This window comes from Manihot esculenta, chromosome 1 (assembly GCF_001659605.2).
Source record: "Manihot esculenta cultivar AM560-2 chromosome 1, M.esculenta_v8, whole genome shotgun sequence".
Taxonomy (NCBI): Eukaryota; Viridiplantae; Streptophyta; class Magnoliopsida; order Malpighiales; family Euphorbiaceae; genus Manihot; species Manihot esculenta.
Genome location: NC_035161.2, coordinates 32,199,168 through 32,211,568, shown reverse-complemented (window position 1 = coordinate 32,211,568; position 12,401 = coordinate 32,199,168). Strand labels below are relative to the sequence as shown.

The window sequence follows — 12,401 nt, the reverse complement described above, 5'->3', positions numbered from 1 at the left end:
TATTCATAACCACACCTTTTTCTTAGTAAATACCTTTTCTTTTTAAAAAATTATTTTCATATTTAACTGATTTATAGTCAGTTATTTACTTATATTTGATATCATCTACTCCCTTGACATATTTAACGCTAACTTCTAGTTTTTTTTTTAATTATTTATTACTTTTTTTATATGTAAAATTGCATTACATTAAGTAGGATAAACTACGATAGAAAAAAGTTATAAAATCTTGATAAAAAAAAACAACGTAAATTTTATAAAATTAAAAGCTAAGGACAATTAGAAGCACAACTTAATAAAAGAAATGTTCACCGACTAATCTCTCTGCAAGTTAAATTTAATGTGGCCTGACCAATGACATTTTAAAATCACTACTATCGTATGCATGCAACAAAATTCTAACTATGCTTAAAGTAAGAACCCACTTGTGATTAACCCCCACCTATAGAACAGTCAGGCACAATTCGAATGCCATTCCCCAAACAGGGAAAATAACCAAGATCCAAAGCGAGTCCACGGCCACAGAAACAAAACCACGGATCCAAAAGGGACCTCACCTAAAAGAATTAGACCAAAAAAGTCATTATAAACCTTCGCCTCTTTCTTTCTCTCGCACGCTTTCTTTTCTTTTCTTTTCTTTTTTTTTTTTTTAATTTTAAGAAAATAAACAAGATTCATTATCTAACCCCTCAACAATAGAATGCCACAAAATTCGGGAGTAAAGGAGATAAAAGATGACGTGAAGGTCCAGCCAGCAATGCGTACTTAGAAAAATGGTCTCCCACGTGCCAGCTTTTGGTCAAAAAACGGTGCCTGTCTTGTACACGTGCCAATTTCAGAGCCCTCAATTCAAACTCTAAAATTGACCATTATTAGTACGTCCTCCTTTATATATCGACTCCTCCGATCACCATCTCTTAAATTCTTTCTTCTTCTTCTTTTCTTAACCAAATCCCAAAGACTCTAAATTCTTATACCAATAATAACTGCCAAGTTTCAAAACACTGAATAACTTTTCAGATTATTAAATTAAATTTATTAATATTATATATATCTTTCTTATATATATGAATAACTAATTTGTTTTTTGTTTCTGTAAAAAAATTAATTTTTTCAGAACTTACGCTCTCTATAATGAATTTCCTACTCTATATGGTATCATGCATGGTTCCTATTGAGGCCACTGTACGAGTGAGCAGTTTTTTAAAGCAAAATTTAGATTCTGGGTTAAACTTTTTTTTTTTCAGTTATTAAAATTTCTTTGTTGGAAATTATAAAATAAAAAAAAAATTGAAATGAGTAGCTCAAGAAAAGCCATGCCAGCCATGTAAGCAAATTACTTTCTTCTCTCACAAAAAAGGTAGGTAAGAGGTTTTTCTTTTTCAAAGAAAACCTAACATAAAATGACTATTTTTGTTTACATAAGAACAAATTAGCAAACATTTTGTTATACCTTTTCTCTGGTAGCTTTATTTACTTATCTGTGTGCTCTATCTTCTTCTTCTTCTTCTTCTTCTTCTTCTTCTTCATCTATGTCAAATAATGAAAACAAAAACCCTTTCCAACATGATCCTTTTCACTACAGTAATCAGAGGGGATCCGGGGGCCGGTCGGAGTTTCCATTCTTCGACGACAACCACCCATCAACGATGTACAATAATCAACCATCACTGATACGACAAACTTTACCATGCTCTGATCCCTTCATGAGCTTCACTGAGTGCCTATCTATGGACTATAACACCTTATCCACAGCCTTTGACCACATGCCTTGCTCTCCTTCTGAGGTTATTAGCAGTTCTATCCACCACTGTTCAGGTGCACCAGCTGGAAAATCATCATCACCACCCGCCAATGATGGACACCCTTCCACCCCAGATTCATCAATATCTTCTTCATCTAATGATGCAGCAACCCAACAAGCCTCACCCAAGACCAAAGAAAAGCACCACCACCACCATCAGAAACAACATCAGGATGCCATGGAAAAGACTAAAAACAAAGTGTAGGTTCTCAATTGGTTCTTCTTTGTAGATTCATGTGGTAAAAGTTTAGCAAGTCATGTAGTCCTGTTTATTCTTCTGGAGATGCATAGATCTAGGGTTTTAAAGTCCTATCTTCTTCTTCTTCTACTGAGATGGTACTTTTCGAGCTTATAATAATTACAACAAAACTTATCTCTATGCACGCCATATATTCAATTCTTTGAAATTAATATTTGAATCTTTTTAATATACTTGTTAATTAAAATTAGGAAATTAGAGTTTATATAATAAGAAGCCTGCAAACCCTAGCTAGTAGCTCTAAGAGTTGTTCTTTTAAGGAATTGCTTAATGATTAGGAATTGCTTTGTTTAATTCAAACTTTTTTTTTTTTTTGCATATGTATATATATAGTTGTTCGAAGAGCAAGACAAAACAGAAAGAGAAAGGGGAAAGAGAGGCAAGGTTTTGCTTCTTGACCAAGAGTGAGATTGATCTGCTTGAAGATGGTTACAAATGGAGAAAGTACGGCCAGAAGGCTGTCAAGAATAGTTCTTATCCAAGGTTCTATTTCCACTAAATTCCCTCTGACTGCATTTTATTTATTAATTATTGAGAAATGATAGCGAGTGATTGCCCAACATTTTGCATTCTAGTGATTAAAGAATATAAATTTAATTGAGAAAAGAGAAAATAATAGTTAATATAATAAGTATATTTCGTTAGAGAAAATTAGACAATCACTTGAAAATATTCCTATGTATTTCATATGGTTTGCCATTTTATATTGCAGAAGCTATTACAGATGCACCACTCAAATGTGCACAGTGAAGAAACGAATAGAGAGATCATTCCAGGACCCATCAATTGTGATCACCACATACGAAGGGAAACATAACCATCAATGCCCTGCAACTATTCGACCAAATGCTGCACCTGGAATTCTGTCACCTAATTCGCTTCTGCCATCCACATCTTCAATAATGCCCCATCGACCAAGTTTTCCTCAGGACCTCCTCGCTCGCTTGCTTCCACCAGATGACAACAGCCACCATGGTGACCCTACTGCCATGTTCTATCCAAACCTATTTGCTCCACAGCAGCAGCTCCATCATCTCCCTGATTATGGCCTTCTGCAAGATTTACTTCCCTCCAGCTTCCTCCCAAAACAGCACCCATGAACTCTTTATGTATTGTGAGTCCCTTAATGTCTTTCCTAATTTATTTTGATCTTTATGTATTTCTCCATCTTCTAGTCAGCTTTGCCCATGAGCAAGCGATGATGCTATTTCTCTTCTGGGAATGGATAGCAGCTTGTTCTACAGATGGGCAAAGCAGAAAATGGGAACTAAAATTTAAAAGATGGAGCTCATATATGTATATATATATAGCTTTGGGAACTCTAGGAGGTGAAGTTGCAATGTTAGAAGGATTAATTGGCGAGAGATCATAGTCTTCCTTATAGATTTTCTTTTTTTTATTTTATTAACTTTCAACAAAAATAAATTACTCCTTTCATAATTTTTATCATTTTTTTAAATTATCACAATATTATTATTTTTTTTTTCAAATTATAATAATATATAAATTAATTATTATAGTTCTATTTAATTTTATTTTATTTAAAAGAAATTTTTTAAAATATCTCTTAATATTTAATAAAATTTAATGTGTTTAAAAGGTGTATAATTAAAAATTAATAAAAAATTATATTTTTTAATGTGTAAAAAAGTAAAATATACAAAATTATAGGATAGAATAAATATTAAATTATTCAAACGGAATTTAATTTTGAATTTGGTTAAAAAAAATTGATAGACAATTAAAGTACTGTGTGCATATATTTAAATATGCTTATAACTTCACATATATTTAATTTTTTCTGAAAAAAAATTATATTAATTCAATAATCTATTTAATATAATTAATTTGAATTGAGATTTTAAAACTTGAAAATTGATAATTAATATTATTAAAATTTGTTAGTATTTTTTTTAAAACAAAACTATTTATTGTATTAATAAAATTTTATCAAATAAAGAGAGATGTTGTTTCAAACAGAGAGACGATTATATCTAATAGATTTTCTAGCCAAAATATGAGCCGCTAAAATAGTATTACGATAAATCATCTAATAAAAATATCAATTTTAGAGTTTAAAATTTACAATCATTCAAAATTAAACTTCTATATAAAATAATTTAGCAAAAATACTTTTCAAGTGTCTATTTAAATCCCTAATAAAGATAATTTATACACATATGATATAAATGAAATTTTAGAAATATATCATTAGCAAAATGTTGAAATTATATATATAATTGGAAAATTTTTTTGGGGATTGTTTATGATAATTGCCTATCGATTTTTTTTTTTTGAAAAAAAAAAAAAAAAACTGCAGGAGAGAATCTCATCATCTTTGCCTAACTAATATAGTGAGGCCAAAGATGATATAGCAAGTTGAGATGGGTATGACAAACTCTATCCTTGTCAATCCAACACCACATTTTCTTAGATTGGAAAAATAATAATAATAAAGAATGGTGGGCAACAAGTGAAAGTTTAGAATTATTTATCAATCAGCTATCTCAAAAATTCTACCATAAGATATATAATAGTTCAATAAACTTAATTAGAACGTTATTTCAAGTTATGGTATAATAAATTACATCAAATAAGGAACATATATTAATTAATTAATTAAATTTTATAAATAAAAATCTGGAGTTTTCAACTAACAACTTTTTTTTTTCTTTTTTAAATAAAAGGCTGTGTAGTAATTATTTTATTTATTCCATTTTATAATTTTTATCCATTTAATTGTTTTACAAAGAAATATAATTTTTTTAATAAACTTTTCAATTATACCATCCTTTCCTCTTATAATTTTATGTATATTTTTTTAATTATTTAAAAATTATTGTTTATATTTTTATACTATACTAATATATAAATTGACTGTTATTATAATTCTATTTTATTTTATTTTATATTCAAGAAATCTCTAAAAATATTTTTTAGTATTTAATAAACTTAATATATTTAAAATGGTTATAATTAATAAATTAATAAAAAATTATATTTTTTAATACATATAAAAAAACAAAGTGAAAAAAATTATAAAATAAAAGGAGTAATAAAAGATATTTTGAGAGATTTTTTAAAAATAAAATAGAATTATAATAATTAATTTATATATTATTATAACATAAAAAAAATAGATAATAATTTTGAAATAACTAAAAAAAGTGAATCAAATAAATATTATAATTTATTATTAATTTTTATTTATTTAATTTAAATCTCTTAATTATAATCGTAATAAATTGAAAAAAATTATTTTTGTTATTAAAATATTACAATTTTGGATATAAATATAAAGTAATGTGAATGTTGGAATTTATTTTATTCAATAGGCCATAAAAATAATAATTTATATTATATGATAATGATAATTGATTAAAAAATTTTAGTTAGAATTGATGGAAATTAATAGTTAAAATTAAAGTAAAAGAGGAAAGAATTCACTTTATTATATAAGATTTTAAATTTAAAATGTATATAAATATAAAAAAATTTAAATTTTTTATTCAATAGGCGTAAATAAAATTAGCATATCAAAGTGAAAAAATATAAAACAAATTATTAGTTTATTTTCTATGTATATCCTCTTTATACTAGTAGTGGATTGTATACCTCTAAATTATTCTATCTGAATTCAAATTCCTTTTATATATTTATTAATATTAAAATTTAATTAAATCTATTTCAAAGTAATTATTATTATTTAAAAGAATCTAAACATATTTAATTAATTTAATTAATAAAAATATAATTTTAAAAAATTATTTCATAATTATAAAATATGAATAATTAAATAAAGTACCTAAAATTTGGTGCAGATGGATGAATTTGTAGGCAAAAAGTTCATTGATGAAACATAAAGTTTGAGATATATATAACTAAAAATAAATATGAATACATCTCTCTCATATTTTCCATTTTATATCTCCTTAATTATATTTTCTTTTTCTTTTTTAAAAATGTCACTTTTTTATTTATTTATTTATTACAGTTAATCCATATTGTACGCCTACCTAATACTTTGAGATTTTTTTTTTATTATTATCATCCAACTCAAAAACAGTGCTATACAGATTAGCATGCCATATTTTCATTTTGTTTCCATATCCTACTCTTAAAAATTCCTTTTTAAATTATAAAGATTTATTTTTAAATTATTTAATACAGAATAAAAATTTCAAATTTATGTGCCAAAAAGAGTTTTGTTTTTGTACTTAGAAAAGAAAAACCTATAAAGACAGATTTTCTAACCATTCAGTTTATTTTAAAATTTTGATTTATTTTCTAAAAAAAAATTATTTGCCTTTTTTGCCCTAAAATAATATTTTAAAAATTGTAGCAATAAAATATTAATTTATACTTTTAACATTATAATTAAAAATAAAGTTTTTTTCGTAAAAAATAATTAATTTTATCATATATATATATGTATATATTTAATTTTAGAGAAAATTAGTTATCGCTCTAAAAGTTAAGGGTAAAAACGAGATTTCCGGCTTTAGAGTTCCCTACTGTCGCTGTTGGGTTACACACTCTCTCTCTTGCTTTTGTGCCGTTGGGTCTTCATTATGTACAAATATATACTTTTTTCTGCCCCTTTATTTTGGTCTAGTTATAAATCCTACCTCATTTTTGCTTTTCCTTTACTATTTCTCTCCCTCCCTCCCTCTCTCCCTCCCTTTCTGTGGTTTCCTCCATTGCAAACCAAGCTTCCTCTCCTGCTTTCTAAGAGGTCCCTATCTACTCTCCATATAGATAGAAGACCCACCAACCATTTCACTTATCTCTGCATTTTTGCTCAAAAATCATCTATATTTACATGTAATTCTCTCCCTCAGTGTGCACAAATTTGTCTTCAAAGGCTAGATTTTTATCTGTCTTTCTTTGCGTTTCTCTTTATCATTCACCGACTTCTTTTTTGGCCCACTAGAGCTGCGTCTAAACCACTCCTCTTTGGAGCAACTTTGCCTTTTGGAGGCTTCTAAGTTTTGGTGGGTTTGTGTTATTTGAGGACTCAGGTCTACATTGGCCAATCTATGCTTATTGAACCTCATTTGCATCCAGAAAGAGAAGTCATTTATTTGCTTTTGTGGGTGCTCGAGGAAGAAGATCAAGGGGGCTAGCTTCTACCCTTGGATCGCTGCAAAGGTAAATTTCTTTCCTTATTCTTTGTTAGTTTTTTCCCCTTTGTCTTTTAAGTAGTCACATTTCTAATTTTCTATTTCTTACTTGGATCATGCTTGATGCTGTTTGAGAACTTATTCCTTTTCTCATAGTTCACCTACAGAGGGAATGTGTCTTAGTTCTTTTCTTCAAACCGGTAGTGCGTTTTCTATTAGTTCATGGAATTGGCAGTCATGCTGTCGTATTGGGTTCTCTACTATCCCGTATTACATTTGTTTACCTGCGTGATCACTTCTAGACATAGAAATAGATTTGAGCTAAAAAATCTAATTTGTTGAAATTGACGTGGATGGATTTCATTACCTTTTGTCCCCTTATTGTTTAATTTGAATTTGCAATATGGATATATTCTAAGGTTATATTTGTTATTCATATCTAGAGGGTTGTGATTAAAACCTTCAGGTCCTTATAGGAGCCTCATAAATTCAGATTTGTGTCACTTATCTTGATTGTTTGATGTTACAAGACATGTTTCTGGCACCCAGGTGGGCATTTGTTGATTCGTTGGAATATAAGGCACTACCTCCTTGTACAATTTTGGCCGTGGATTATCGCAGATGTCGTCTGAGAGTCTGAATGCAGAATTATCAAAGAAGACTTCATTTTTGGGTTTAAAATTATGGGTGTTAATTGGGGTATCTGTTGGAGCATTTATAATTTTGATTCTCTGTATCCTATCTGCATGGATTATGTTTCGGAGAAGAACTAGAAGATCAATTGACAATTTTTCCCTTTCTCAAATACCAAATGTGTCAAAGGATATCAGGATTGACAGAGTTGGAGCTCAGAGTGTCAATGATCACCCTGAAAGTTTATGCCTCACAGTCCCTGATAACTCAACAAATAATAATTCAGAACAGACGCCAGTTCATTTGGGAATAAGCAAATTGAGTGATCCTGATAACATTAGCCAGAGTAGTTCAATTTATCATCATGAAAGAGGATGTAGTTCGCACTCAGGGGAAGAAGGAAGCTCTGGGACTGTGAGGAAGCAGTCTTCATTATCATGTGCAGGACTCGTGACAGCTTCCCCCTTAGTTGGCTTGCCGGAAATTTCACATCTTGGATGGGGCCACTGGTTTACTCTCAGGGATCTTGAGTTTGCAACAAACCGTTTTGCAGCAGAGAATGTGATTGGTGAGGGTGGTTATGGGATTGTTTATAGGGGTAGGCTAGTCAATGGAACTGAGGTAGCTGTGAAGAAGCTTCTTAACAATCTGTAAGAATGCTATAAAGGGACCATCTCTTATTTTTGTGTTGTTGTAATGTAAACTTTTAAATAATTTACTATGCATTGGGATTTTAGGGGACAAGCAGAGAAAGAATTTAGGGTCGAGGTGGAGGCTATTGGTCATGTTCGACACAAGAACCTAGTGCGGCTTCTTGGCTACTGTATTGAAGGAGTGCACAGGTGTGCTTCTATCATCAATTTAATAGTTATCTTCTTCCATTCTCACTTTTATGACTGTAATTGGCTATGTTACGCATCTCCCCTGGTTTTCATGCGCATATTTGGATTTTCATTTTGAAAGTTTGTGTACAAATCTATAGGATGCTGGTGTATGAATATGTGAACAATGGGAATTTAGAACAATGGCTACATGGAGGAATGTGCCATCATGGTACCCTTACATGGGAGGCCCGCATGAAGGTTCTTCTTGGCACTGCTAAAGCGTGAGTTCATATCTCTACTCAACCATCTTAGATATTGTATTCGAACCCCATGATATACATGACTAGGATTTGGCTTCCCACCCCCACTTACTGATTCTGTAAAATGATGAAAAATTTGTTTTGCTAATCCTATTGCAGGCTTGCCTATTTGCATGAAGCAATTGAACCAAAGGTTGTTCATCGAGACATAAAGTCAAGCAATATCTTGATTGATGACGAGTTTAATGCTAAGGTTTCTGATTTTGGCTTGGCCAAGCTCCTAGATTCAGGAGAAAGCCACATCACAACTAGAGTAATGGGTACATTTGGGTATGTGTAGATATATATTTTTTCTATAGTTCTCTGTACTAATATTATATAACTTATCTTGTGCATTTCTTTTGCAAATCAGTTATGTTGCACCAGAATATGCTAATACCGGCTTGTTAAATGAGAAGAGTGACATTTACAGCTTTGGTGTCCTGCTGCTAGAAGCAGTTACTGGAAGGGACCCTGTGGACTATGGCCGACCTGCTAATGAGGTAACAGATTCTTTAATCTAGTGGCTGTTGACATGCTTTGAACATTTTCTTGGGAATTTCAATTTGTGTGTGTAATAATGAAAACTAAAGCTACTTTCCTGCAAATGTTCTTTCTGAGCATTTTAAGTGCGAATGGCAGGTCAATCTTGTTGAGTGGCTAAAGATGATGGTGGGGTCAAGAAGAGTTGAGGAAGTTGTGGACCCAAATCTTGAAGTTAAACCAACAACACGGGCTTTGAAACATGCTCTTTTGGTTGCACTTAGGTGCGTTGATCCTGATGCAGAAAAGAGACCCAAAATGAGTCAGGTCGTGCGAATACTTGAAGGAGATGAGCACCCATTTCGTGAGGTACAAAGATGTTTTCTCCTTTTGCATTTCAACATTTTAATTGCGAATTCATCAAATTCCTTTTCTTTTTCTTCAAAGGGTAAATGGTCCTTAATATCATGATGTATTGTCAAAATTCTGATAGTATTTGTCCGACTAGGATCAATTTGTGAATCCTTTTCCACTGGGACTTCTTCTGAGTTTCTTGCTGAATGCAGTTAATGCTAGGATAGACATTTATATTGGCACTGCCACAGGTTCATCACTCAACAAATCTGCAAAATAATGTCCTTTTTTTCTTGCAAGAACTTTCATATCATGAATATATCATAAACCTATTGATTTGAAAAATTCCGGGGTTTGCTTGCCTTTTCAATTATATCCCAATATCCTATTCATTAATTAGGTACACAAGTTACTGTTTTTTATTTTAATCATATCTGATTGGTTTGGGGTGTGTGCCCATATTTGAGATGGACTTTCAATGCAGACAAATGATATGAGTCCCTCTTACATCCTAAGAGACTCCAAAACTGGTGATTTTGCAAATATGAATATCAAAGAACATTTTAAGCAACTCCATGAGCAATAAATTTTACAAAATGCCACTATTCACTGGCACTTAAGTTTTGGGAGGGGCTCACTACATCCAAATTAGCAGCTTACATCCTAGTTATCTTCCATCTCAATGTCACATTAGCACTCAAATCCATTGGCTACAATTTAAATAAAATCAGTAAATTTAAGACTAAATTAATGAAATCAGCAGCATAAGCTATAACTGACATAACACACTCGGTCTAGGATTTTCAAAACATTAGCCCATATATACTAGATCCCTGTTATTTTCATTGGGACATGATTTATTTATTTTGGAATATGCATGATGACAAAGAACTTTTTGCATCAAGGGTAAGACCATTTCGTTTTCCTGTTGAAGAAATCTCATGATTGTTTTGCATATACTGTCTCCACATCCTGATGAACGCCACCATGCCCCAGCTGCAGTGGCGTATTTATGGCACTGAAGGATGCTGCTAGACTCTTTATGGTAGGTTTATTGAGAAGCCCATAATTATTTTTGTCCAACTTTTGTATCAGGACCGAAGGAACAGAAAGAGTCGAAGTATAAGCATTGAAATTGAATCCATGAAAGAATCAATGGACATGGAAAACAAGGTGGGTGATTCAGAGAGCAAGTTCTCTGAAACAAACCATTGATGGGACTGACAAAAGTAATCCAGGAAAACAGTCGCTTTCTCATCTGTTAGATTCAAAGCTTTCAAAAACTCAAAAAAAGAAAAACATACAGCCAAAATTTCGTGTCCTCGATTTCCTGTATGCAAAGGAGGAAATGGATACAAAGTAGCCTACTTAGATTGTGGAGTGATGGCCATCTCTTTTCTAGAATTTTCCTTCATCCCTGTGGATTGATGAAGAGGTCTTTTTGATGACAGAAAAAAGGCAACAACAGTTGAACAAGGGGAAAGAGAGTTTCTTCCTTCTTGTACAGATGCATCTACATATGATTACACCATTTTTTTTTTCTCATTTATTCTTGTTTTTGAGATGATGAATTGAGTTACTTGGCCTCACCGTTTTCTTAAAACTTATTATGTTGTCGTGAGTTAATTATTTTGTATTAGGCATCAATGCCCATTATTGATTCAATGAATGTTTTCTTTAGATGTTAGCATCTTAAAACTCTGTCACTTGTCAGTCAAGCATAGAAGAAGCAGGAACTTTTGGCATAATCTTCTTCAATGTGACAAGTTATTTAGGTCCCACAATTTGGTGACCATTTTCTGTGAAAGAGAAAGGCTTATAAGACTTGATTGGATTGGACTGGACTGGACTGGACTACTTGTCAAAAGAGACCTAATTGGGTTGATAGTTTAAAGATAAATTATAGTATTAAATATTTAAAAGAATTTTACATCATTTTATTTTAACTTAATAAATAAAAATTATTATTATCATTTTATTTTGCTAGTCTCAAAACGCTTAACATGAGCCAACCCATATTGAACAAATGCCAGTTGCGTGATAAAAGGGTCTGCAAGAACAACCAAGGAGAACTGCATGAACATAACTACCATATGACACAAAATCAGACAAGTCATGTTCATTATATATGCATTCAATACAATTACCAAATCACATGCATGCATGCATGCATGATGAACAAATGTCCCAAATGCCAAAATTCAAATGATTGGTAATTAAACGGTTAATCCGTTAGTTAATTAATTCTCTACATACAAGCATGAGTTTAACTACCATGTCAACAAAAAAGGCTAAAGTTATTTAATTTAATTTTCATAAATTTTCCATTAAAAAAAATTTGATATTCGTTGCAGGGATTACCTACTTTACTATTCTAGCTAGCATTTTGAAGAGGAAAGTCAAAAATATAAGATGAATATGGGTTATCTAACTCCAGATAGGTCCATGTGGATTGCATATGAAATCCCTTGGCATGCAGTTCCCAAGTTTCTATCTACGCTTTTTGTTCACGGGGACAAGAGTCTGGACTTGGACTTGAAGGATCGATCGCCTTAATTAAAAAAAAATTGAGAATGGAAAGCCAGAGAAAATTTCAAACAAAAACCACCAAATTACAAATTA

At 31.2% G+C, this 12,401-nt stretch overlaps 2 protein-coding genes across 2 annotated transcripts; both read left to right on the top strand.

The window, feature by feature from the left end:
- Nucleotides 1-1,404: 1,404 nt before the first annotated feature.
- On the top strand, nt 1,405-3,474 carry LOC110622160 (WRKY transcription factor 71). Its single transcript, XM_021766581.2, has 3 exons — nt 1,405-2,005; nt 2,397-2,546; nt 2,776-3,474. Exons 1-3 carry the CDS (start codon nt 1,533-1,535, stop codon nt 3,161-3,163), a joined length of 1,011 nt encoding a protein of 336 aa, XP_021622273.1. The 5' UTR covers nt 1,405-1,532; the 3' UTR covers nt 3,164-3,474.
- Nucleotides 3,475-6,680: 3,206 nt separating this feature from the next.
- On the top strand, nt 6,681-11,461 carry LOC110600454 (probable receptor-like protein kinase At2g42960). Its single transcript, XM_021737333.2, has 8 exons — nt 6,681-7,214; nt 7,736-8,469; nt 8,557-8,661; nt 8,802-8,924; nt 9,063-9,233; nt 9,316-9,445; nt 9,585-9,794; nt 10,875-11,461. Exons 2-8 carry the CDS (start codon nt 7,808-7,810, stop codon nt 10,992-10,994), a joined length of 1,521 nt encoding a protein of 506 aa, XP_021593025.1. The 5' UTR covers nt 6,681-7,214; nt 7,736-7,807; the 3' UTR covers nt 10,995-11,461.
- The last annotated feature ends 940 nt before the right edge of the window (nt 11,462-12,401 follow it).

Excerpts from the sequence above, each read along its gene's own strand:
- LOC110600454 (XM_021737333.2), top strand. The coding sequence starts at position 7,808 with ATGTCGTCTGAGAGTCTGAATGCAGAATTATCAAAGAAGACTTCATTT. Across the intron at positions 8,470-8,556 it reads AAGAAGCTTCTTAACAATCT|GGGACAAGCAGAGAAAGAAT; the intron begins GTAAGAATGCTA and ends TTGGGATTTTAG. Across the intron at positions 8,662-8,801 it reads TGTATTGAAGGAGTGCACAG|GATGCTGGTGTATGAATATG; the intron begins GTGTGCTTCTAT and ends ACAAATCTATAG.
- LOC110622160 (XM_021766581.2), top strand. The coding sequence starts at position 1,533 with ATGTCAAATAATGAAAACAAAAACCCTTTCCAACATGATCCTTTTCAC. Across the intron at positions 2,006-2,396 it reads GAAAAGACTAAAAACAAAGT|TTGTTCGAAGAGCAAGACAA; the intron begins GTAGGTTCTCAA and ends GTATATATATAG. Across the intron at positions 2,547-2,775 it reads AAGAATAGTTCTTATCCAAG|AAGCTATTACAGATGCACCA; the intron begins GTTCTATTTCCA and ends TTTATATTGCAG.